Source organism: Neofelis nebulosa, chromosome 16, assembly GCF_028018385.1.
Source record: "Neofelis nebulosa isolate mNeoNeb1 chromosome 16, mNeoNeb1.pri, whole genome shotgun sequence".
NCBI classification, from domain to species: domain Eukaryota; kingdom Metazoa; phylum Chordata; class Mammalia; order Carnivora; family Felidae; genus Neofelis; species Neofelis nebulosa.
This window is the reverse complement of record NC_080797.1, coordinates 41996137-42023439: the sequence shown is the minus strand read 5'-3', so window position 1 is coordinate 42023439 and position 27303 is coordinate 41996137. Positions and strand designations below refer to the sequence as shown.

Sequence of the window (27303 nt, the reverse complement as noted above, 5' to 3'; positions counted from 1 at the left end):
CATGTGCAGGAGAAGGAAACAAGGGAGATGTGGAGACCCCTTACAGCAAGGTCTCCTCTGTGTTGATTTAAAAATGGGATTCTTTTGGGGCACCTGGGTGGCTCAGTCAGTTGAGCATCTGACTTCAGCTCAGGTCATGACCTTATGGTTTGTGAGTTCGAGCCCTGTGTCAGGCTCTGTGCTGACAGCTCAGAGCCTAGAGCCTCCTTCAGATTCTGTGTCTCCTCCTCTCTCTGCCCCTCCCGTGCTCAGGCTCTGTCTCTCTCTGTCTCTCAATAATAAGTAAACTTTAAAAAAATCTAAAAAAAACCCAGAAATGGAATTATTTTCAGAATCTTCCAGTTGCAGTATTCCTCAATATCAAACATTTTCAATGCTTTGAAGAAAAGGGCACAAGCATTTGATGTCTAATACTGTTGAGGGGGGCAGGTCTGTTTTCCCAAGAGTGACTGTAGTGCTGGTGAGTGCCTACCCAGGACTGAGGGTGTGGCCAAGACACGGCTCTTTAAAGAAGTGTGTGTGGAAGAAACACAGGCTTGAAGCACTTAACCTTGAGGCGTCTCACTTAAGCACGAAAGACCCCACATGAGGCCCCTGACAACGGGAGACGGTGTCTGGCTGCTGAAGAGACAGAGCAAGGGCTATAGCTTGGGGAGGGAAGACTCCCTCAGATTTACTCTTGACCTGAGCCTCCAAATATTTGGGGCGGGTCTATCTGCCACCCTCATTATTCATAGCTTTTTCTAACAAATAAATGGGACATAAGACTCTCTAATTCAGCCTGTAGAAAATGCTGAGTAGTGAACCAGAACGTGTTTTTCAAGGGCAAACTAAAAAGCGAAACTTAATACTTATAATTTTAATGCTAATCATTGGGGAGGCTATGGGAAAAATATCCTGGCAAATAATTTAAAAACCTAATGCATTAGTTGCTAACTCCAAAATTATACAAGCTGAGATAGGAGCATACTGTTGTTCTAATTGAAGCCTTTCTTTAAACCTTAGAACCATTATGAAGCTAAAATCCTCTATATTGATCTATAACTGCTACCTGAAGTTACTGCAGCTGGCTTAAGAAGATGAGAGAAGTTGTATTGGTATGACACTTCACCAGAAAGCATTTAATGTAAAAAAATACACGTGTACACACACACACGTACACACACAGACACACACACACACAAATGACAGGGTGGAGTGGAAAGTCCATTGGACGGAAAGCAGCAGAAAATCCAGGAAAGCATCTTCCACTGAGTTGTATGGATTTGGATAATCTATTTATCTTCTGTGTTTCAGCTGCTGCAGTGCGTTACTTAGTAACAACAGAAAGAAGGATGGGCATGGTAGGTTGTTGGGGAAGGTCATCGAGAGGACATGGCTTCTAGCTGACCTTCAAAGCGGGACCAGGTAATCAGAGACTCCTTATCCGTCCCCTGTCCTTGGCTCATGTGCTCTGTCTACAGATCCTATCATAGGAGCTGTTTCAAGGAGAGAGTAAGATGCTGTTGAGACCTTCTGTACTGAACACGTGACTGAATCTGGTTAAGGCCTCTCTATAAACTTTTAGGATTCTGGATGGGTGCAGAGATCTATTCAGCTTGCTGCCACAAGATGAGCCTCATGTGTAAGTTCCTTTACTCATCAAACCTGCCACCTACTGGTCCAGAGTGCTCTGCCCCTTTAGTTTCCCCTTGCCCTCTGTGTACGGGACCAGTTTGCAAACCAATGAAGGTTTAAACATAAATAATTAGGAAGGCTGGAGTCAAGTTCTAACTCTGCCTCTGCTTCTGCTTATATTTGAACTTGGACACCTTAACCGCTTCATCTTCTCACCCGGAAATTAAGGGGTTAGATCATGTCTAGAATTTTATTAGTGTGCACTCGAAATGGACTGTAAAACATCTACCATCAAATCCGTGACAAAAATGCAAGAAAGTATGGAGCTATTTAAATCAACAAATAAACCTATTCAATTCTCCAGAAATCATTGACAAAGTTCCTGCTGTTTCTTCATTGCAAACAAGTCTTCCATGTGTAAGAGCCTGAGTTCAGGAGATTGGATATGGAAGAGAAATTCACACTGATGAAAAGAGAAAAGGTATAGAATGGGTTTCACTGACTTCCAAAATGATGCCCAAATCATTGGCCAAAATGCCATCCAGTTAGGGTGTATCATCCCTAGTTACTGTTCATCTGCCTAAAGTTAAGTGCCAAATAAGGCATAATGTTTGATAGGTATAAAATGTCTGCTATCTCCTTTGAAAAAATAAAATTCCTTTATGTTGGTCACAAATTACAAAAAGGAATGAGAAGAAATCCTAGTTACAAAATATCCTGCACACTGGTGGTGACAAACCTGTTATCCAGCCTGATGTCAAAGAGAGGAAGATGTTGACCTGTTGTCCTGTGGTATATGCCATCTTAACATCTTCACATTCTGTGTCCAGAGAGGTGAACTGCATCCACTCAAACACATTAACACCTCCTCCCGATTGACTCATTTATAGAGAACAAGGTCTCATACCAACGCCTTGGTCTCATACCAACCCACATGAACTCACTGTTGAAAAATATAAGGTATATTACTGAATGGTATTGAAAAGTGTCAAGCTTTTCTTTTATTTCAATTACTTCCTGAGAGGCTCCATTGATCTACATTTGGCACTTTTCATGTGACCCAAATATCTACCTGTTTGTGGTATGCAGACTAATGCACCCCCACCCCCACCCTAATCCCTAGAATCCACAAATATGTTACCTTATATGGCAGAAGAGATTCTCTAGACGCCCTTCAGTGAAGGGTTTTGAGATGGAGAGACAACCCTGCATTACTTAAGTGGGCCCACCCAACGTAACCACAAGAGTCCTTAGAAGGAAAACAGGGAATAAAGATGAAAGCAGAGATTGGAGTAAAGCCAATTGCTGAAAAGAAGCCACGAGCCAAGGAATGCACATGACCTCTTGAACCTGGAAAAGGCAAGGAATGGGGTCCTCTTCTTGAGCCTCCAGAAAGAACACAGTCCTGCAGACACCTTGATTATAGCCCCAGAAGACTCATTTCAGACTTCTGACCTTCAGAACCACAGAATAAAAAGTGTGTGTTTTAAGCCACTCAATTTATCCTAATTTATCACAACAGCAATAGGACACTAACATACTGCTTCATGGCCTCAACCTGCCCACTGGATAGCAGAGTCCTGCCCCCCCACCCCTTTTCAGGTCTCCACCTAACTCTTAAAGAGTCCCTGAGGGGATAACGCATCTCTGCTCACAATCCATGTTGTCATCAGGGTCTTTACCACCACCCACATAGCTCTCTGGTCTGCCAATGGGCTGCTCTTTGTGTCACTGTCCATCACACTCTGCAGTTTGGGGTACCACCAAGAGTTTGCTTCTGCTTCTGATACTATCTCCATATTGGTTTTGGAATGGCTGCATTGGGTGTTGGCACAGAGATTTTCCCACACAATGTTATCATGTTCATCAATAGTCATCTGAAGGGATAGCAGAAAGGAAAAACATTCAGAGACTAACTTTTAACTGGTTACTAGATATGACTGCTCTCAGATAACAGAATTACATGCCAATCTTACTGGTTTTGCTCCTGGTATGTTCATGCCTTACCAAAAGGCTTCCTCCCCAGGTAGCTCGTAGCCTGTGTCTCAGTGGCAGAATGCAATTTCCCATCACCATTAAACACGCTCCTGAATGTACAGACTCCTTTGCCTCTCATCCTAACTCTGAAGAAAAGGATTCCTTGGTCAACTCACTCTAAGACGCATCTCCTAAGTTTTCATTTCTGCTCCAAGATCTGCCTTTCTCCAGGAATGACTGAATGAATGATTTCTATTGCCTTTAAGGGAATACTCCCCACTTAATACAAGAAGAGTTTATCCTATGTTCCCAAGAGGATGATTTCATGACATCATATTCCAATACCTGTAAAACAAAGATACAGATACAGTGTCAGAACCACCACTTTACATAATAGTTTCCAAACTAAAGAAAGAAAAACTCCTTTAATTTTTAACATTTCACAAGTCTGAGCAATTTGGTAGTAAGTAACAATTCACATAGAACAATAACAGTACACTAAGAATGAGTTCCAAGCCTAGCCCAGCCATGGTTTATTAAATGTATCTATTTATGATTATTTATGATTAAAGTCTATGACTTATGTTTGCAAAAGTGAATCATCCATCTGGATGGATAATCTTGAGATTTAATTGACATAAAATCAACTGCACATGTTTAAAGTGCACAATTTGATAACTTTTGACATATCTATACACCCATAAACCACCAACACAATTAAGATACTGATCATATCCATTACTCTAAAAAGTTTCCTTTTTATCCTTTGTAACCCCACCCTCCTCACCCTCTCCATTCCTCCACCCCCCTTAGGCAACCACTATTCTTTCCAAGTTAGATGTGGGATGGAGACCAGTGAAATAGTGAGCCCATTGTGCCCGAACGCAGGTTCACTGAGACAGATGGACCTGCTTTGGCTTCTAATACAGATGTCCAGACTCTGGGGAATGTGCCTTGATGGATATCAAGCTCCTCAAAATTTTACCAATCAGGTAAGTCACTCTTCTTTCTATGGGGTTGACAGAAAGAGAACATGGGCAAAGAATCCAAAGGATTTCAATATTGTCTTTTCCTGGGGAGAATTGTAATCCACTGCTCTCCATGGGAAACTGGAACTGGGCCCCACACCTGGGCTTAGCGAAGACTTTCTGTTATATGTGTGACATATTGGCACTGAATTCATAGGGAAGAAATGTACAGCAGGACAGAGACAAAAGATGAAGGCAGATATACAGGAGAGAGATTCTTTGTCCTTATCAAGATATGGGCACAAGCTCATTAAAATATGAAAAAAACTTGTGAATTAATATTCCTACCTACATAGACTTATTTTTTCATTTCTTTTGTTTTATAGACTAAAAAAATAGACAGTTCAGTAAAGAGTGAAGACAGAAGGTTCCTACTTAGTAGTGCATGCTTTTTCTGAGTTATCTTCTAGATTAACATGGAGATTTTCTTAAAAAGACATACAGGTTAAGCCTAGAAATGACTAAAAAAAGTTTTTTTTTCTTCTAGAAAATGAGAATATTGAAACTAAATGTTGAGGAACCGTTGTGTTCAGAGCTATCTTCCAAGTGTGGAGAACAGAACTGGCAGTTAGCAGGCTCTTGGATTCTTTCATTAGAAATGCCTTTGATTACCTCTAAATCCCAGTGATCTGGTCTTTCTCTCAATTCTACAGTAGTTAAGTTCTCAACTGCATAAGATGCCATTACATTTCACCCCGCCTTTGTTTAATTTCTAGCTGTGTCTAGTGAGGACTCCTGCTTTACCTAAATACAAAATAAGCTCCCCAGGATGATACTTTTCATTTTGCAGAGCATGAAGGGAGTTGGTGGGGCATGTCCTCTGAGTTTGAAATGCCTGTAGAAATGCCTCTACACTACCAATTAATAACTGTGACACCTTGGGCAAATAACTACTCTGGGGCTCTCTTTCATCATCTGTAAAATGGAAGTAATAATGATATCTCTCTCATATAGATGTAATGACAAAAGGATTTGGCAATACATGACACATAGCAAAAAAAAATTGATGTGTGCCACCATTTTTATTTAAATACTATCAAATGAATTGATTTTTTTTTATTATTGAAAGGACTTGGTGGCAGAGCATAGATTAACGATTCCTTGAGAGTACAGAAGGTCGGTGCACAAGTTGAAAAGGGGGGGGGATTAAGTATTATTTTACTGGCATTGGCTCTTAAGGCAAAATGTAGAATATGGCCTGTAAGCATTCTGAAAGAAAGGTTTATGGATTTTTCAATTAGGAAACTCCAGCATCTCGCCACAGTGCTTGCCACGTATAAGGCGCTCGCTTAATATATGCACAATTCATTAATAAATAAATGGGTCGTGGTATAAAAATCCAGGCGCCCCGCTTCTGCTTCCAGAGAGAGGTCTCCTGCTGGCAGCCAATTCCACTCCCAAGTGCAGAAGGTCAGTCACTGCCCATGTCTCCAAACCCTGCTAGGGTGGGATTTCTTCATCTTTGGCAAACTGCTTTCCTTTCTTTCCCTTCAAAAATCTCTTTTCGCGCGGTCGACTTTCAAGGCACGGAGACAAACATCCCCCACATATTTCCCAAATGTGCTAATTCCCACTATCTCAGGTTCTTTAAATGTGACTTCCCCGCCGAGCCTCGAAGCCCCCCACGTAAGAATCTTGGACTTTCTTCATCTGGGCCGGGATTTTTCATGTGCTGACCACCTCAAGTCCTTGGCCGTCACCGGAGAACAGATCCCTCGGCCACACCTCCTTGTTCAAGTCAGCCGGCGGTTCCTTTTGCCAATCCCCAGAGTTAGCAGGGCTACGCAACTCCCCAAGTCTGTCCAACCCAGGCAGCCCAGGCTGTTCGGCTCCGCTCCCTCCCACCCCTACCCCTACCCCCACCTCCACGCCTACCACTCCGCAAAAAGACCCGCCAGACTCCAGGGCAGTTGAAGTCGGTTCAAGAAGCCTGGAGCGCCGCAGTGTTACTCCTTTGGCTCCAGCCCTGCCCGCCCTCCCATGCCACACAGCCTGCAAGACTCCCTAAATTGACTCTGTGCGGAGGCATGGTACCCTCTTTCCCTCTCCTGCTCCCTCTCCACTCATCCGCCCTTTCTGCGGTGATTAGACCGAGACTCACACGGAAATGGCTTCTAAACACGAAAAATTAAAAAGTGCAAATAATACCCTGCGGGTTACGTGTGTGTTTGTGTTTGTTGTGTGTGTCCATCCGCGCTTGTGCAAAATCTCCAAACGTCACAGTTTGCAATCCGGACAAGTGCGCCGAGAAATCCGAGATCTTTCCAGGGATTCCCCTCCCCTGCCCTCCTCTTCTCCAGCTCTCCCAAAGAGGTAGGTCTGGGGCTTTCTCTACCCGCTGCTGCGGCTAGAGAGGCGATGCAAATGTGCTACAATTTTTCTTTTCTTCTCTCGCTCCCAGCCCTCTTCTCGGGCGAACAGTCCCGAGCGCAGGGTTTCCTCCCAATTCCCCCGCATCTGCATTCCAAGCGGCCGCCCGGGCGCACGTCCTTCCCCGGGTCGCGGCGAGTCGTTCTGCGCACCCGCGGCCTCGGGCCTGGGCCTCGGCCTCGGCCGCGGCGGTGGGTGGTGCTCACGCCGCCCCCACCTTCCCCCCGGGACTCGGAAAGCCGCGCGCTGGGCGTGTGTGTGCGCGCGCGCGCGCGGATTTGGTGGGGAAATCTCCTTCGGTGGAAGCAGCTGAGTATCGCTGGCAGAGAGTATTCTGGAGCCCAGCAAAAGCCTCCAAAGCACTTGAGCTTCCCGAAAGAAAAGCAGACTAAAAAAAACCGAAAAGAAGGGAAGCCGGCTCCCCTCAAGCCCGGGTTTCCAATAGTCTCGGATCCGCCCGGAGCTGAGCGGAGGCGCAGTTTGGCGGCGGCCACTGCTCGCACCCGGACTTGGAAAGACGGTTTTTTCCCCCTTCGGGGAGGAGGGAGGTGAGGGACTCGCGGGCGAGAGTTGCACCTGGTCTAGGAACGTACACAGAGGAGAACTCTGGGGTAAGTAGTGTTCTGGCACTGGAGCGGAAAGGGGGGAAGGAGGAGGGGGGGGCAGGAGAGGGACGAGCGGGAGAGGGCAGGGAATGAATTATGCAAAAAAAAAAAAAAAAAAAATCCCCAGTATTCCGCAGCAGGGGAAGAGCGCATCACAGCGCCCCGGCTGAGTCCCGCCCGGGTCTCCCGCGCCCCAGCGGCGGACGCGAAGTTCTTTCCAAGGAGATGAGAAACTCCCCAGTCCTGGTGGGCGACCGAGCGGCCGGGGCCCAGGCGCCTCCGCGCTGGCCCGCGGCTCCGACGCCCAGCCCTCGCCTCCTCCTTATGGCCGCGCTAAGCCGGGGCTCCCCAGCCCGGCCTCCTGCCTCCGCCCCCGGGCGCCGGGTGGCGGGGCTGCCGCGGGGGCTGGCGGCGGCGGGGACGCTCACCTGGCCGGGCCGCCCCCTCCTCCCCCTCCTCCCGCCCCACCTGCCCTCCTCCTCCCCTCCGAATCGGGCAGCGTCGGGCTCCGTAGGCGAGGAAATAACGACCCCTGCAGTTGCATTGCGGAAAATCGCGGCGGCGGCGGCGGCGGCGGCGCTAGTTGCGGGCGATGGAAGCGAGGCAACGGGGGTTCCGGGGAGCCTAGGAAAATAGCAGAGGGACCGAAAGCGCGCGCGCGACGTGGGGAGCCCGCGGGCCCCCGACGCGCCCGGGTCCCTGGCTCCCCGCCTTCGGCGCTTGGCGCCCTGGATGCGCCGCCCGAGCCGGACTCGGAGGCGGCGGGCTGCGCGCGACTTGGGGAGCAGGGAGGGTCGGCGGAGCCTGCCGGCGGTTTCGGGCAATAATTCCTGCCTCTCTTTCTCTGTCTCCCTGTCTGCGGTGGCGTCTCCTCCCCCCGCCCCCCGGAAGCAGGAGGAGAGCGGCCCCGGAGCGCGGCAGCCGGCCTCTGACCATGCCCCGGTGAGGGGGGCGGACTTCGAGGGCAACTTGTCGCGGACTGCCTGGGCTTAGCCAGCGAGCTGCGAGCGCCGGGGGCCCGGAACTGTGCAGCGCGGCCCGGCGGGGGGCTATCGTCTATGTCTTCTTGGGGCGCCAGGCGGATCGGGGTCTCGTTTTTGCAGGAAGAGCCCGGCGCTGGTGGCTTCAGGTGGCTGCCGCCGCCGCTGCTAGTGCTGTTTCCGCCTCTCGTGCGAGGAGGAGAGGAGACCGGCGATCGGGGAGACCTCCGGGGCAGCGAGGCATCGGACATGTGTCAGCACATCTGGGGCGCACATCCGTCGAGCCCGAGGGGAGATTTGCCGGAACAATTCAAACTGCGATATTGATCTTGGGGGTGACTGTCCCTGGCCGGCTGTCGGGTGGGAGTGCGAGTGTGCGCTCGCTCGCAAGTGTGTGCGTGTTTGTATGTGTGTGTGCCGTGTCGGGCTCTCCCCTTCCCCCCCTGTTTTCCCGTCGAGTGATGCACTTGGAATGAGAATCAGAGGATGGAAATAGTCTGGGAGGTGCTTTTTCTTCTTCAAGCCAATTTCATCGTCTGCATATCAGGTATGGGACGCGCTGGAACCCCTGGCGGGTTGGGGTTCTGTTGTGCTGTTGGGAATGTGTGGGATTTTATTGTGTGTAGGCGCTCAAGTAGCCTCGTGGGGTGGGAGGGGAAAGGGGGGGTGGCAGAGATCCTTTGAGTTCTGAGGGTTTGCTGCCTTGAGAATGAAAAACCTTCTAAGCCCAAGGGTGTGTGTGTGTGTGTGTGTGTGTGTGTGTGTGTGAGAGAGAGAGAGAGAGAGAGAGAGAGAGAGAGAGAGAGAGAGAAAGAGAGAGAGAGAGAGAGAGAGAGAGAGAGAGAGAGATGGTTATTATCTGTTAGGAGTCCTGGAACATAGAAGGGGTGGGGGATGAGAAACAAGAGGCAGATGGGTGTTGATTTTCAACGGCTTTCCTGCTGAGAACTCTGGCCCCCAAATCTGAGCCTTGGCAACCCCCACCCCCATCCCCTGGCTTTCAAAGTTCCCAAACTCGCAGGTTCCCGGCAGGCAAAATGGATGCAGAGCCCTGCCCTGGTGTCTAGGCACTTTCAAGAGACTGCGGGAGGATGCGGGACTGGAGAGTGCCACCAGCAGGGACGAGAGGGATGTGGAGGTCCTCCGTGCCTTCCCCAAGCACATCAGAACTGGTGGTCTAAAACATGCTAGCATGCCATGCTCCACATCAAGTAAAAGCCAAGCCTGCCTGAAACAACACTGTGGGAAATACCACTCTAGACGGTAGCCTTTCCCAATTCCCAGTGGAATGGTAGCTCAGCCTCACTGACCTGAGGCCACTTATGTCAGTCTGTGGTTTCAGGAGTTGATGAGGTGAATCGGGTAGGGTTTGTGCCTGCCTGCCTGTGTGTCTGCATGTTGGAGGGGATTCTGATTTCCAAGCAGTGTCTTTGTTGGTGCAGGGAGTTGGCTGTGTGGAGGGGAGCCATGAGAAAAAGCCCCAGGATCAGCAGTATTTCCCAGTTCAGTTCAGTGTCTCCTCCCACTGAGAGTGTCTACCCCATTTCTCCTCACACCTGTCATTAAAGTGCCTAGGGTAGGACCCATTCCCAGCGCTCCCTCCAGCCTGCATTCCCTCTGCAGAATTGGGGACTCAGCCAACTTCCCGCTGAAGCCACCAAAAGAGGAGAACAGGAACCTTGCCCCTGTGAGCAGACACATTTGAGCAGCACTGAGGTGGAGGGACCTGTTTCCTGCATCTTCCCTGGCCCAGCCAATCCCCACCCTCTAAGCTAGTTCTGGTTCTGGATCTTCAAAATCCTCGTCTGTGCACACCCTGGACCTCGTTCCAAATACCACTGCTCAGTGTCAACTTTCTCTTCCTAGGGCAGGAATGGGGAATCTTGAATTCAAAATCATTCTGTTTGGGGCTTTGCCACCAAACTAAGGATTTTGCCTCTGTAATACTTTAGAGACAAGAAAAAGTACCCTGGGACCACCCCAAATCCTCTAGTGGGACCTGTTTTACCCCATTCTGCATCTGAAAGGAAACATTCCCTGGTGACTTGTAAGGGCTGATATCAGTCATATGTCCAGGAATGGACTGGATGGCACCTTAGAAGACCACAGTTTACGTCTTTCTCTTCTACATGTCTATTCCAAACTCTCTCGTTCCTTAATATTTCACTAGTTAGAAAATAGCCTTTCCTTACCTTTCTTCACCATCACAAATAATTTGCAAAGCAGACAAGCCAACTGAGTCCCTTTAAGGTTTACAAAGGGTTAACATTCATTGAGGCTCTGGACCCCCCACAATCCTTTGTCTCCCACCCCTACCCTGCATTTATTTGGTCAGGCCATTACAAAGGAACCATTTGAGAATGGGTAGCTTCCAAAAGAGGCACTAGTGGGCTCCTTATCACAGCTGTACTTGACTTGGTGTATCAGTAACTAAATTATATAAATACAAGTATTAGGAAGGGGTTATTTCCAACCCAGAAGAGGTGCTATGGAGTATGTGGCCTTTCACATGTATTTACTAAATGATCATCATTGCTATGTAATGAGAGGATAAAAGTGTAAGCAAAATTGCTAGCTATTAGCTAAACACAGAAAACTAGGTTAGCGTTCCAAATGCCTAGTTAGGCTCTGCATTAATTTGCACTGTATGCAGACATTTAGGCAGAGTTGCAACATTATGTACTCTACATTTACACATCCATAAACTTAATTTTCAAAGACTGTACTTTCTCCAGGGCCAAGGTGGCCTCCCTCCTAAAACAACTACACATTCAGTGGTATCCATGTACATCCTAATTCTGATTAATAATATAATTATGACTCACAGTTGCCACAGTTTGGGGGACATCCCCCCCCCATCTAGCAGCCTTAAGAGGTATAGGTATACAGTGCACTAAGGTTGAATAATTGCGGCTCAGGGAGAGTTTAGTGGGTCTTTCATTTCTGTTTCCATGATTTGCAGTTTTAATTTACTCACGACTGAGCTTTTACCAAAAGGAACATAACCCTGTGATCATAGAACCTACTACATCTTAAATTTAAAAAAATGTAAAAAACAAGGCACCTCTCTTCTATCTTGGGATGAATTACCCTACCCAGTAAATGGGTACTAATTCTTCCTGAGTCACCAGGCATCCGTGATGGATGCATTGGTGGGGTTGACTTCATGACTAGAAAAGGTCAGCAAAAATCTGCAGTGTAAACACTTTACAGAAGGAAAATTTTGGTGGTAGATCTGGCCTATAGTGACTGCATTTCACTTGGTAGCCTTGACTTTCAGGAACACTCTGGTGCTTAGTGCTTTGTTAACCAAAGATTCCTACCCTCACCCCTCCCCATTCCCCAAATTAAGTGTACCCAAGGCATTTTTTTTTTGCCTGGGCCTGAGTGGCTATATTTGTTAAAATACAGAGCCCTGGTTTTCGTGTATTTGATGGCTCTGCACTCATCACTTGGTTGTGATGAAGCTGTCAACAGAGGGGACTGGGGGGTCCCCTTGACCAGGTTTAACTAACTGCTGGGGCTGTAGTATGTGTACCTTCCGTTTGAGAGAGCATTTCAATTTTGGCTACTAAAAGGACAGCACAGCTAGGTTTAAGAGGGAATGCCACGATCTGGGAGTTCTGTTCCACATCAGACTCAGATGTCATTTTCCCAAAAGTGTAAGGCAGCGAAAATCTGTGAAGAGGAATGAAGGGGAGAGAGAGAGAGAGAGAGAGAGAGAGAGAGAGAGAGAGAGGGAGGGAGAGGGAGGGAGGGGGGAAGAGAGAGGGAGAGAGAGGAGAACCAGGATGTTTTTTTTCTATGTTAGCAAGAGCACCATTCCAGTCTTACAAAAGCAGCTCAGATCAGCGAGAATGAATGCTTAGCAGCGCCAGGAGAGAATTTCCAGGTCCAAAGACAGCTGTCGGATTTAATTTCCACAACACATCCTACGTGCCTCTATGTAACTTTACTTTTTTGTCAGTTTATTCATAATAATAGCAATAGCAATTAAAATTATGTGTGCTTTCACGGGTATTATATAATATTGCACATATTTTAATTCATCTAAGAATTTGTAGGGTAGTTTTATAGATGAGGCAGCCAAAGCCCACAGCAGATCAGCATGGAGGGGTCACACCCAGGTCTAACTGAGTCAGAATTCGATATTTCATTTCTTCTGGGATCAAGAGTTCTTGTAAATGTTTTTTTGTAAGTATTTTTTATTGCGAGGTCTCCAGACTGAAAGAATGAATTATGTGAAATGGATGTGAGTTAGAGAGTTTGGAAGTGAAGGTTTAGGGTGATTGCGGTTCGGGACTAGAAATCAGGTAGCATTTGAGTTGTATATGACTGTCAGTCAAACAGTGGATACTACTACCTGGGTTTGCCACCTGCACCTGGTGGTCAGCAATCCCTATAAGCAAGGAATATTTCATACGTTCTTTTCCTAATTGGAAAATTAAAATGGTTCAACTTCTGTGTCTTCATGTGTGGAAAGGGGATCATAGTACATACCCCACCCCTTCGTGACATGGACTATAACGTATTCAGTGATTTTCACTTAGCACGGTATCTGAGGCACAGGAAGCTTGCAGTAATAGAATTATTTTTTTTTCTCCCTCCAAATCAGGCATTGCACAGGTTTGTGAGGCCAGGAAAGAACAGAGCCTTTACCTTCCTTCCTTCAACTTGTTTAAAAGCAAAAGAACATCATGAGCAAGTGCATTTTATAACACTGAGTATGAATCCTACTTTCAAGGAGGCCTTGGCTTCGCAACTTTGAAATGTCTCTTCACTCTCTCATATAAACTAGGTTGGTAGTATTGGGCTTTGGTGCATATTATGAGTAAAACCCACTTTATCTCTTTGAGCCCAGTACTCACGTGAGGCTTGGAAAGTTTAATAAATCACCTGGGAACAACGTAGTACTTATTACCCAGGGGGCCATAAGCCTCTTTCTGCTTGTAAATTATAACTCTGTATAAACCCAGCTTTAAAGTGCTTCCAAAATGACAAACTACATATGCCGTCAATAGGACTTGAAAGAGAACATTCCGTTACACACAAAAAGAGCCCCACCCCAACAAAGACTACTTATCTGATGATGTTATTGGCAATATGGTTCCTGTAAATGCAGTTTGCCATTTTGATGTCCTATAGCCCAGTCCCTGACAGATACCATCATCACAGATGGGACTTTCTTGTCTGTGAGATGAGAGTCTTTCTGAGTAATATAAAACCCCTGGGGGAAAGAGAAGTGTCAATGTGGACAGTCATTTTCTTGGGTGGGGAGGAGAGGGGGTTTGATTTGCCATCTTTGGCCATCAGCACCTAACACCTCAACTTTTCACCTTGATTAAGCATTGCATATGTAGCTCTGGGGTTTAGGTCAGGAAGAGATAGATCCAGGTTCCATAAATGTGTATGGTGGCAAGCCTTCATACAAAGAGTATAGAAATTAGAAGACCTACTCTGCAGTCAGACTCTTCCTTAATTACTTCTTTTGGTGAGTCTCTTAGCCTCTTAGAGTCTCAGTTTCCTCTTCTGTAACATGGAAACAATATCCTCTTTGCCCGTTTCAAGGAATTGTTGAGGGAAACATCAGAGGGTGATCCTGAATGTTCTTTGTGTTATGTAAATGTAAAGTACCTGTATCCTTACTGTATTATGGAATGATCCATGCTTAAGGTATAGTTAGAAAGTCAAAGTTGAGGTACATACGCATAATGTAGAGTGATGTAAAATGATAAGAATAATGCTTGACTGCTAAGATAGAAGAACAGAGTTGTAATGCACAAAGTGTATAGTGATACAAAAACATTAAGAATAATGCCTTGTTGTTTGCTAACGGACATACATGCTGCAGAAGAGAGAAGTCCGGATGCAAAGGAAAAGGAGGATATTAGATAAATGTTGGAGGTTGGAGAGAAGGGATGGAGGGGACCACATCATCCAAAGGAGAGGAGAAGGAATGAGTGATGTAGAGTGAAGACAGTCCCAGTTGGAATAAAAGGTTCACTTTTATGGCAAGTTGGGATGAGCTCACATTGGGAGCTATTGAACTGAGAGAATGTAGAATGCCTTCAGATATTTAATTACTTCATGATTTTTATGTTTTTTTTTATTATGGATCTTGGCATGCCTTCAATGGACTGAACTTGGTTAAAATTTGTGTGAAATCCTAACATTTCTTTGGGTTGTAAGTCTGTGTTGCAAGTCTCCAGCCACTGCTGCACTTTGCATGGTTTGTAGCCTATTTGGGATTGTAGATGGCTGAGTTTGGGGAGACTGCAGCTTTCTCGTCTGTAAAATGGTTGATTCCCCAAGGTTGTTGATCCCACAGTGTCATTGTCACTTACTATTTGTAAAATGCCAACATGGTGTCTGGAATACATTTACCGTGGGCCGAGTGACACCTGTCAAAGGGGAGTAAGTATAGGCCTTGGAACAAAGAGAGGCCTGTACATAATAATCCTCCCTTTGGCATTCTCTCCCCGTGTGTGGTCTTAGAGACCATCTTTAAGCTCTCGGAGCCTCTGTATAATCTATAAAATGAGGATTGGAAAAGATATGCTTAAGATCCTGCCCTGGTGCCTAACATGTAGTGGTCACTCAGTGAACTAGAGCTACTCCTGTAAAATCACCATTGGCATCAATAACTTATCACTTGTTATTGGCTCCTTGCACCTGTGCCTGTAAATTCCAGTGAACAACTCAGTCATTTCTTTAGTGTTCAGCAAAACAGGATTGCCAGCTAGCTTGGTGTCGGGCATAGGAATCACAAAAATGAACAACACCTGGTCCTTAGTACTTACAAGATGGTACCTGCCAGGGGATAGAGTTGGGCACAAAGTGCTGTGGGAGTGTAAAGCAGGAGCAGTTAACTCTTGTTGGTGGATACCAGTGGGGGAGGGAAGGATTCATAGAGGAGAAGACATTTGAATAAGGCTGGAAGAATACATGAGATTTCAAAAGAATAGGAAGGAAAAGGCACGCAAGGAGGCAAGGATAGTCTGTCAAAAAAACCCAACAAAGTATCAGAAGTGCTTCGAACTGGGCATGGGGAGCGGCTGGGCCGGAGTAAGTGACTAGAGACAGGGCTGGAAGAATAACCTGGGGCCAGTGTGAAGGGGGCTTGAAAGCCAAGATAAGAAGTTCAGACTTTATCTTTTGTTATGAGGAGCTAAAGTGGAGGTAAGGAAAAGGACATAAAAAAGGTTTATGTGCAATTCTTTTTAAACTTTGATCGCAATAAGCAATAACTTAGAAACCCCATTCCTTGTCTTCTTGTCAGCCTTTATTCTTGCTCACAAAACCCATTTAAGAAATACTGGTCTAATAGATCAATTAGGCCATTAATGGAACATTCTGAGTGACAGACCTTAAAAAAGAAAAAAAGTCAGTTGTCCTATGTGTTATGGACCTGATTTACCCTAATCTTTGAGATTTGGTATTTTCATGTGGAGCAAATGCAAATGTCTCCAATTTTGTACTTGAATAACAATGATAACATTAACAGTGATGGCTTTAACATTAGAGGCAGGCTAAGAGAAGTGAATCATCCATGCACGCTTTTGTGCTGTTGAAGATCGTGCACCAAGCAATAGATTCTCTAGTTGACATGAAACGGATGCTTGACGCACTGCAAAGCATTTTCTAGCCGTTTTCCCTTATTCCACTCTGCACTCCTACTTCCAATAGACTCTGTTCACTTGGGAGAGTATCCTCATGGCCCACTAAATTATATATCCATTTTACCCTCTCGAAGGTCCAGTTACCGTAGAGCAAGTATAGAGACCTAAAACGAAATGGCTTCCTTTGTCCACTTAATCACTCAGCATTTATGGAGGGTGCGCTATGCGTGAGGTCCTGGGGATCCTACAGGAATGAGTCAGACATGGACCTTTCCCTCCAGCAATTCACAATCCAGTAAGAGACCAATTTAAAGAATATTAGTAGTTACAGCAGAATCTGATAAGTATTGAGAAGGGACACCTGACTCATTCTGGGGGTGGGAGGGAGGGAGGAAAGGAGTGTTAAATGATTCTTGGGCCGAGTCTCGAGAATGGAAGATTTTTGCCGACTGACCAGGAGGAGTGTAACGGGGGGAAGGGTGATCACGGGAAAGAGCATTTGCAAAGGCAGGAGTATTAGATAAGACGCGATGAATGCAGGGGCTGTCAAGAGGTCAATACAGCAACCACTAGAGAGTGGGGTGTGATGGATGAGGTTGAGATAGAGGAGGTTGGGGAGATAGGATTCCAATAACAGTAACACCTTGCAAGCAAAAATTGTCAGTGAAAACCACCCTTGCGCCTCTCAGTGCAGGGGAGGCGTCCTTTAAAGGCCCAAGAAGTAGCTCTAGCTTACATCTTTCTTTTCATTAGGAACAGATGAGTCAGGGTTAAAGCTTTGAACCCGCTCTGCTTCATTTGGCCCAGATCACTGGTTATTTTCCAGTGTCACCTGTAGTTCCAGGTGGCTTCCCAGAAGCTTTTGAAATAAGCCAGATATACATTGCAGAATTTATCTCCTGACTTAGTTTGCCCCCATGTGTTTCTACCCTAGGAAAAAGCCAGAACCCACTGGCTGACTCTGGAGTGGGCAGTATGCTAATTGTCATCTTATTGTCTTTGATAATTGAGCCTTCCCTCTACCTTTTTGCAGTTTTCTGTCTCATAAAACCCTACACAAAGCTTTGGAGGATTTCCATCGTGCAGGGGTTGGGGTGGGGAGCTGTAAGTGGTAAGAGATGGTCCACGATTGCCTTCTTAAGAGAGCCATAATTGCTTTTTATTAGCAGGATTGGTCTGGTAATGGGGTAGCCAGTGTTTGGGCTTGATTACATTTGCATTAAGGTACCATCAGGATGGCAGTGGAGAGATTATCCGTGGCTGTGAAGGAGACAGCCTGCAAGTGCCTTTTCCTCCTCATGTGGGAGAGGTGTGACCTTTGTCACAGTAAATGCAGAATTAATCTTTAACTTTGTCCAATGCTTCATGCCCCGTGGCTGAAGGGGCTGGCAGTAGGAAATGAAGCCCGTGACTTTCAGGTGAAGTTTTCCAGAGCCAAGTCCCGCTGGTTTCACAACACATTTGGCAGCAGTGCTAGAATTGGAATAAACACACTTACTGAAGGATATGAGTCAACATATTCCCCTTCCGCTGCCCCCTCTTCCTACCACACACAGCTACCTTTCACCCTCAAGGAAAACAGTTTTGATGGCAGCGTGTATTGAGTGAGCATAGGCCATTCTTCCTCTGTGAGGTTGGGATAATAATGAATGCTTCATGGGATTCTTGAAATGAACAAAAAAGGGACATATCTGGGGGAGGGCTCTGCCCCCCACCCCTAGCGTTTAACGTGTCAGTTCATTCATTAATGAAATGTTAGTGAATGCCTCCTTTGAGGGAGGCACTCGGCCAGGCAATGTAGTGAACAAATCAGCCATGATCTTTGCCCTTATAGAATGTATGGTAGGTGATACATAAATATCGTGGGTTGTCCCCCCATTGTTCAACCCAGTGCCTTGCATTTAGTAGATGATCAATAATGAATGATTGGATTATTACATAAATGAGTAACAAGGAGTGGGGTTAGAATGGTTTTCTTGCTTTTGTGGGAGAGTGGGAGATAAGATGTGAGGCCAGGAGGGAGGAGAGATGAAGAAGATCTCTGTTGGCTGCCCTTTGGCTTCTACCGCATGGGGGTCTTTGAGCATGCGGAGCCGACTGGAACCTTCCCAGGGAGCCATATATTTGGTAGCTTCCTATTTTCTTCTCAAACTGAACTCATCTCTGCATTTGACAAACCCACTGTTAGCTGTTTACAATGTATTTTGGCTCCTTTGTGTTGATTCCACACTGTAACACCTGCACCAGGAAGACTGAGGATCAGCGGATGTGTTGTTGTTCCTTTCTCCGTGTTGTCTCTGTTCCTGTTAAAGGAGTTTGCTTAGGATATGGCATGTGCTTGTTGGATTCCAGTTTGCGAGAAGCCAGCACTTGAGAAAGCTCACTGCCCTATAGCATTGCACTAGAGTGCTTTGGGGGAAAAAGCCCACCCAGTCTTTAGTCTGGGTGCAGACTAATACAGAAAATGACTCTGGTTCCTAAGGTGTTTCCAGTCTCGTATCAGAGAACTTGACTTCTCCCTCTGGCCTTCTGTAACGGAACCACTAGTTCTTACCAGCGGGGAGACTCTGGGGCCCAGAAATGGAAAGAACTGGCTGCACATTCTGCTTAGAATCTTCTAGGTGATCTCCACAGCTGCGGGGAAATGCTCAGTTGGATGGTTTGTTGTGGTCAGTTTGCTTTTAATTTAATTTTGGGAAAAAAAATTAGGGCCCCTAATTTTAAAAAGGCCCCTCCTATTAACTTCTCCGTAGATATATGGAGATTATACTAGTAGTTAGAAAGCGAGGCATCTATGAGTAATCAGTCAGCTTCTGCTGTATGGCCCGGGTGTGAATAAGAATGTCACTGGATGGCTGACTCTTATAATCACTGTGATGATAGCAGCTCTAAGTCCCAGAGGCTCAAATCCCGGTAGAATGACATATAAAGTAGTGAAGTCATTATTTTTTGTGTCTGTAATAGACTCCATCCCTGTTTTTCCACGATGTTGAAGACGTACTGTGCGGTACGTCTTTGAAGGGCTGTGCTGCGGCTAAGTGAGAGTCGTATGCATTTTAATTGCATGGGTTGGTGCACCCCCCTCCCTTTTCTTTCCTCCTGCTCTTAGAACTGCTGAAATTATGGCTTGACTGAGCCAGGTAAAGTCTTGTAATGTGCCCCATCTGAAGGTAAGACGTGCTGAACAAATTAATGAATGAGAGTTGTGTTTGTGCATTTGCTGTTGGGGCTGAAGGCGTGTTCAACTGAAACGCTCCTCCTTGATCAGGGTTCCTTGCAAGTTGGGGACTGTGTGTGCAGGTTTTCAGCGTCACAGACGTGAGTGATGGTGGAAGTCATTGAGTTCCTTTTAATGCAAAATCACAGCATCAAAGGAAATTGCAAAAAACAAATGGATTCCTTATAGACTAGGTTTTTATTTACCAAAGTTTGCAATTACAACATTTTCAACCTTAAATCTTTACAGTTTTTTTTAACTCTACATTGTATCTGAAGTATTTCCCTGTTTGCTTCCTCACTATGTTAGTTCAGGAAATCCTAGACTTTGTGACAGATAAACACCAAAATCTTGGTGACCTAACACAATAGAAGCTTACTTCCTGCTCACATTAATTGGACGTTGGCGTCAATGCGTGTGTGTGTACATGCATGTATAAGGTACATATGGCCATGGTGAGGGGGGAGGGATGGAAGGGAAGGAATCTTGTCTTTGTGGTGACTTAGAAGTCTCCGGGCTGACAGAGGCTCTGCTCTCTCTAGGGTAGGGTTTCCAATGCTGTCCTAGGTCAGTATCAGCAAATGGAGCAGAAGGAGAAGGATCATGGGAGAGGTTTTATGGGCTTAGCAGGAAAGCTGTGTGCATCACTTATGGTCAGACACATGGCCCCATCTTATTGCCAAAGAGCTTGGGAATTGTACCCTAGCCTTGTGTCCAGGAGCAGAGGGATAGCGGTTTGGCGAACCATTAGTTGGTGTCTGTCGCTTTAATGTTCATGACTTTCTTTATAATAGTTCCATGTAACTTATTCATCTAAAATAGCATCATTTATATTTATCTTTTTCCCTGTTTTTGAGATCTAGGTTTCTACGTTTGGCCATTTTGGGGAGACATATGTTTTGTTTTGTTTTGTTTTTTGTCTGTAGAGATATTTTTTTAAGTTCTTATTTAAATTCTAGTTAGTTAGCATTTAAATTCTAGTTAGTTAGTAATATTAGCTTCAGGTATACAGTATAGTGATTCAGTGCTTCCGTACAATACCCAGTGCTCATCATAACACCTGTTTCTTACTCCCCATCACCTGTTTCTCCCACCTCCCCCTCCCACCTCTCATCGGTTTGTTTTGAATGATTAAGACTCTGTTTCTTTGTTTGCCTCTCTCTTTTTTTTCCCTTTTGCTCATTTGTTTTGTTTCTGAAATTGTATTTATGAGTGAAATCATATGGTGTTTGTCTTTCTCTGACTGACTTATTTTGCCTAGCATAATATTCTCTAGTCCCATCCACATCGTTGCAAATAGCAAGGTTTCATTCTTTTTGATGGCTGAGTAATATTCTGTTATGTGTGTGTGTATATATATATATATATATATATATATGTATATATGTATATATGTATATACATATATGTATATATAAACAAAACCCATATATATATGTGTGTATATATACACATATATATGTATATATATATATAACCTATATATCACATCTTTTTTATCCATTCATCTATCAGTGGACACTTGGGCTGTTTCTGTAATTTGGCTATTGTTGATAATGCTGCTATGAACATCAGGGTGCATGTATCCCTTTGAATTATTGTTTCTGTATTCTTTGGGTAAACACCTACTCGTTCAGTTGCTGAATCATAGGATAGTTCTACTTCTAACTTTTTGAGGAACCTCCATACTGTTTTCCAGAGTGGCTGCACCAGTTTGCATTCCCACCAACAGGGCAAGGCGGTTCCTTTTTCTCCACGTGCTCATCAGCACTTGTTTCTTGCGCTTATTTTAGCCACTTGGACAGGTATGAAGTGACATCTCACTGTGGTTTTGGTTTGTGTTTCCCTGATGATGAGTAACGTGGAACATCTTTTCATGTGTCTGTTAGCCATCCGTATATCTTCTTTGGAAAATGTCTATTTGTGTCTTCTGCATACTTTTCAGTTGTTCTTTCGGTGTTGAGTTTTGTAAGTTCTTTATATATTTTGGATACTAACCCTTTATCAGATATGTCATTTGCCAATATCTTCTCCCGTTGCTTAGGTTGCCTTTTAGTTTTATTAATTATTTCTGTCTCTTTGTAGAAGCTCTTTATTTTGATGAAGTTCCAGTAGCTTATTTTGGCTTTTATGTCCCTTGCCTCAAGAGACATATCTAGAAGGCGGTTGCTATAACTGATGTCAAAGAGGCATAGATATTTATTTATATTGAATTATTTCTTTAAAATCATCCCTGTATTGTGATAAATGGATAAAACAGTATGAAGTTCTTTATGGTTTGACCATATTACATCTTTAAGTAATGCACAACCTTTTTATAAGCCTCCAGAAGTACACCTAAATTCCTTGAGAAAGTCAACAAGTATGTAGAACAGTGATTAAACTTTCAAAAATCCTTTCAACAGTGGCCCACCCCAGAAACTATTAGACAAAACCCAAATAGCTTTGGTATTCAAAATGTTGTTCTGCTCAATAAGTCAGATCAGACACAGGAAACCATGGTTAAGAACAAGCAAATCACTATCCTAAATCCAGAATTTTGAGACTTTTTAAAAACAATGTTTATTTATTTATTTTGAGAGAGAGAGCGCGCGTGAGAGAGCGCGTGTGTGCATGTGTGTGTGAACAGGAAAGGGGCAGAAAGAGAGAGGGACAGAGAGAGAATCCCAAGCAGGCTGTGCACTGTCAGTGTGGGCTCGATTCCATGAACGGCGAGACGTTAACCGAGCTGAAATCAAGAGTTGGACACTTAATGGACTGAGCCACCCAGGCGCCTCCAGAATTTTGAGACTTCTGGAATATTGTTCTAATAACATATTTCTATAAATTGTACAGAAGAACATATCAGGTGGATGGCAGCAAAGATTAATGGGATGGAAGTTAGAAAATGTTGATGGGAGTGCTGCTACCAGCTCTGTGGTCTGGGGGAAGTTGTTTTACTGGCCTGGGCCCCAGTTTTTTCCATTTAAACAGGGACATTGGACAGGTAATTTCTAGGTCCCTTTCCAACTCGGAATTTTATAATGTTAAGAGGCTTTTACCGAGAGTTATCCAAGTTTACTGTCCAGTTGTCCAGTGATGCTAAACTTTCCCAGTTTGGGAAACGTTAAGGCAGAAAAATTGCAGGAAGAACTTTCATGACAGTGAGTAGGCGGGAAAGTGGCCAATGATTTCAAAGATGGACAAGTATAAGACAAGGGGTGATAAGAGAATAGCCTGAACTATGCTTGTAGAAAGATGACCTTATAGCCCTCTAGTGAGGCCCTTGGAAAGACTCAGGTGGGCATCATTGCTTCATAAAAGCATATACTGAAAACCATGTGGTCCATATATTGGAGTCTTAGAATTTCACCTCTTGTTTTGTGACCTTGGGAAGTCACTTAAAATCTCTAAGTAATCCTCAGTATCCTCTTTCATAGACTGGAAGCAATAACATCTATAACATCAGTTAAGAGAGACTGAAATTTTAAAACGCAGCCTAGTGCTTAGCACATAGGATATACTTGATAAATGGTTTCGTATTGTTATGGCTGAAGCTAGAAGAACAAAAGATGTTGGGCAAAATTAGGAAGGAATTTGGCAATATCATGTAAAACATGGGGATTAAATGAGCCAATTCATGTGAAAGTGTTTAGCACAATGCCTGCACATAACATATAATCAGTTGAGGTTGGTTGAATCTGATTCACCAGGGGAAAGCTAGGGTGTTTGGGAATATTTTAAAGGTAATAAGAAAGAAGACAATCATGTCTTTTTCATAAAATGATCTTCAGAGGCAGTCTACTGAGTCTGGCTCACATTTTTTTTAATAATTAAAAAAATGTGTATTTAATGCCACGTCCTTTTCATTCTACAACTAGGGTTTAGACTTATCAAGGCCTGTATATAGGTATATGATCTCATGGAATCCAGTAAATATTTGGCCTTGAGATTGGTGGCATAAACAAATCCCTGAGTCAGGAATTTGCTCATAGGTTTTCTTGCTTGATGTAAATGTTGGCTTATTGGCCAGAGCAATAAAGAAATGAGGTATTAGGATCTAATCCATTTATGATAAAAAATATAATATTTACATCTTCTAAAACTACCCCTTGCTCGTTTTTTACTGGAATTTGGTTATTCTGTTTTCTTTTCATTACTCAGTCTTGCCAGGTTCCCCAACCACTAATTTATGCAGATGGTAACCTATGTTTTTTCAACAAATTTGCAACATGAAATGATAGTTCTGATTTATGCTTCATAGCCACTCGAGAGAATGATTTTTAAAATGATAATTAAATGCTGAGCTATTCCTGGGATTGCAACATGGTTCCCTTTCAAATATATCTGATCTGAGAATTTCAGCAAAAGGCATAAAAGAAAAACTAACAAGAAATTTGACAGATGACAAAGGCTGTCTTGATGTTAAGTAAAGAGAAGCAAACTGTGACCTAAGCATGTGTGTCTCTAGGGAGCCAGCTTGGGAGCTTTTCTGAGTGGGTGTTTTTGTGGGATTCTCCCCACCACCCCCCTCCCCCAGTCACGTTGGTAGGGGCTGGATTACAATGGAGAATGTGCAGATTAATGGCCTGTTGGGGCTAATCCACTAAACCCCTACTCCTGTTTCTCTTAAATTGATTGAGTTTCGAGGAGCTGATGATACACCCACACCTGATACTAGAGCCCCGTGAATTGATGAGACCTGCTAACTTAAAGTGCACATAAGCAAGAATCGCTGACTTCATGGGACATACCTCCTTTTTGCACTAGGAAATTCTTTTATTAATTGCATTTAGTTCCCAATGTGTTGTTTCCTAACCTTTTTTTCTGAGAATATTTTTACATGATTACGTTTTAAAATTATAACCCTAATATAACCCAATTTTTAAGAGAAGACTAGAAGAGGAAACAGATTACCTATAATCCCATAACCTGAAAGTAACTATTATGAATAGTTTGTTCTCCTGTAAAATTTTATTTACAAGCGGTTTTAGTTACTTGAAATTTTATTCCACTATTCTGTTTGAGCAAGAGGCACATGAGATAAATGCATGGTTTGTGTGCATTAAAGCAGGTCCTGCCTAACATGTAGACCAAACCAATATGAAAATAATTATGTACGTGGATGGATAGATGTGGGATTGATGAAAATCACAATTTCATGCTAAATTAGTGAACTCACATCAGATGAACTTTGAACAGAATTTAAATTTCTAAATCTTCAATTATGAATCTGTTGCTCTTGAAAAAAATAATTAGGAAGATAAAAAGATGAGACATGCAATCATAGTACTGGGGATTTTTTGAGTAGGAAACATTTGGAAGAGACAATTTAGAAATGAGGTTTTAAAAAATACATCATTTAACTGTTAAAACACAGAAATATGTTTGAATGCACCGGGAAACTATTTGAGAGAGTGATTTTAAAGCTTACAGACAGACAGACCTAGGCTTAAACCCACACACTGCCCCTTCCAACCTGGAAGCCTTTGGGGATGTTGACTTCTCCTGCATCTGTTTTCTAATCTGTAATATGGGGATAAAAAGAACTACCTCAGTGATTTTTGTGTGTGTGTTAAATGGCATTCTGAAAGTAAAGCATTTAGTGTGTTGTTATTGGCCATATAATAATGGCTTAATAAAGGTGGCTCATTAGTAACATCATGTTCATAACATGCGAGACGAGGCCAGTCACATGGTCTTTGTAAAGGAGGAGGATTCTTTGAGTTACCTCCTTTGTAAGGAACATTGCAGTAGAAGTTCAGAAACTTCATACCCCCCACTGACTCCACAAGAGTTCACACTGTTAAAACTGATGTTTAAGAGTCGTCTGTAATACTCCATAAACACCTTTCCAGCTTTGCTCCAACTTGGCTGCTCTCTATTCCGCGAATGCATTTTGCCCATCCTTACCTGTGCTGTTGTTCATGTTGTGTTTCCCCACCTGGTTTTCAACCACCTGAACCTTGCCCATGTCACACGTTCAGCCGGAGGGCTCCTTCTCTGTGAAGGCTGTTGTGATCCCGCAAGTTGGAAGTCCTCTCTTGGTTCTTTACACCCCATTGGCTCTTCCAGTCTTCAGTGCTACTCATCACTGACCTGACTTGCTTCTTCTGTCAGATGGAAAACTCACTGTGGTCAAGAATTGTCTAGTCTGCTTGTGTGTTCTGTTCTCACTCCTAGCACAGCATGCTGGTTGGGTGGGTTTTACTCCCCAGTCTGTAGTGATAATTGCAAGATTATTTGCAGATATGCTGAGTAGTGTTTGTTGACTTCAGTTGTATTACCTCTTTCTGCCTAGTCCCTCTTAGAGATACTACCACTTAGGACAGGGCTCAGCACACAACGGCCTCTGGGCCAAATCTGGCTTGCCGCCTTGCATTGTAAAGGAAGTTTTCTTGGAACACAGCCACGCTTGTTCATTCATTTGTCTCTGGCTGTTTTTATACAGCAATGGACTTGAGTAGCTGCAACAGAGACTCTGTTCCCTGAAATGCCTGAAATATTTAGTGTTTGGCCCTTTACAGGAAAAGTTTGCAACCCCTTAATGCAAACAATTAATTTGAATACTTCCTAACAGGTAGAATAAGAAACCAGGTGCCCGGGCAATCTGTTTTTTTCAATGAAAGATTAAATTATATACAAAATGTTAAAAAAAAAAAAAAAAGTTTTTAAAGCCTTGAGGTTTTTGAACGACAGGATTATCTTGACTTCTGTAGGTATCTTGGCAGTCTCTACCACCCCCAGGGGGTTCCTTAAGCACCTACCACTGTCAGAAACCAAAAAGGAACTCTTATTTTGTGCTGAGTTGGATTTGTAAAGCCTTCTTTACTGTCAGAGGAGCTTGGAGTAGCTGTGGCCCTGCCCAGACAAACATTCTGAGGGGAAGCCACTGTCCCCTAAGGGATGGTTCCTGCCGGGGATGGCAGCTTGGCAGGGAAGGAGCAAGCTTTCTGTGAGCACCTTCTGCCGCCAGTCCTTTGAAAAAATAACCCTCCTCTTTAGGGAATGTGAAGGTCAGACCACATTCAGAAATAAGAACATCACCTGGAAAGGCAAGCAATTTTAGGAATGACAACCTGAAAAATCAAACCTTTCCCCCTGACGATTGAGACAGGCCAGACACATAACCTGAGCCATGATCAGTTTCTGCACTTGGACGGGAGCATTTTCTCCCAAATAACAAGCCGAATGAGTTCTGCTGGGCTCTGGGAGATGGTTGCCGTCCATCCTGGACAGATGGGGAAATTGAAGTCAAGATGCAGAGGCTTAGCCTGGCCACAGAGGGAGTGGGTTCTGGCATTCCCAGCTCTTAGACCTGACATTTGCACTGAGAAGCCACTAAAGCAGATTTCAGAATGTTGCTTGACACGGGCTCTTTGGGACTCTAGAGCAGGGCTTGGCAAACAGTGGCCCACAGACCAAAGCCAGCCTGCTGGCTGTTCTTATAAAGCCGGGAGCTAAAAATGATTTTTACATTTTTAAATGAATTCGATAAAAACAAAAGAAGGAGAAGATTTCATGAAACGTGAAAAATATACAAAACCACATTCTGATCCATAAATAAAATTGTATCAAAATCCGGCTACACCCATTCATTTATATATTAGCTATCTATCCTCTGTGGCTGCCTCTGCATTACAATAGCAGACCTGAGCCTATAGTATTAGAGCCTGTATATAGCCTTCAAAGACTAAAATACTCTCTCGCCCTTCACAGAAAAAAATCTTGCCAACCCCTGCTCTAGTGTGCCTATAACGTAATAATTAAAATCAACTTTACCAAAGTGTACTGTATATAAAATGTACTCATTTGTTTTATTTTATTTAAAAATTTTTTAATGTGTATTTATTTTTGAGAGAGAGAGAGAGAGAGACAGAATCTGAAGCAGGCTTCAGGATCTGAGCTGTC

General features: G+C 44.2%; 1 protein-coding gene across 3 annotated transcripts in view; it reads left to right on the top strand.

Annotated features, from left to right (window-relative positions):
* The first annotated feature begins 7200 nt into the window (after window positions 1-7200).
* Window positions 7201-27303, top strand: part of CA10 (carbonic anhydrase 10) — a 493759-nt gene continuing 473656 nt past the window's right edge. The window contains exons 1-2 of one of the 3 annotated variants that reach the window (XM_058704424.1): window positions 7201-7603; window positions 8492-9124. In XM_058704424.1, coding sequence (XP_058560407.1) covers window positions 9064-9124 — 61 coding nt within the window. In that variant the 5' untranslated portion in view covers window positions 7201-7603; window positions 8492-9063. Of the gene's footprint in view, window positions 7604-8440; window positions 9125-27303 lie in introns of those variants that run through there. The other 2 variants (XM_058704426.1, XM_058704423.1) reach the window with 2 other exon arrangements.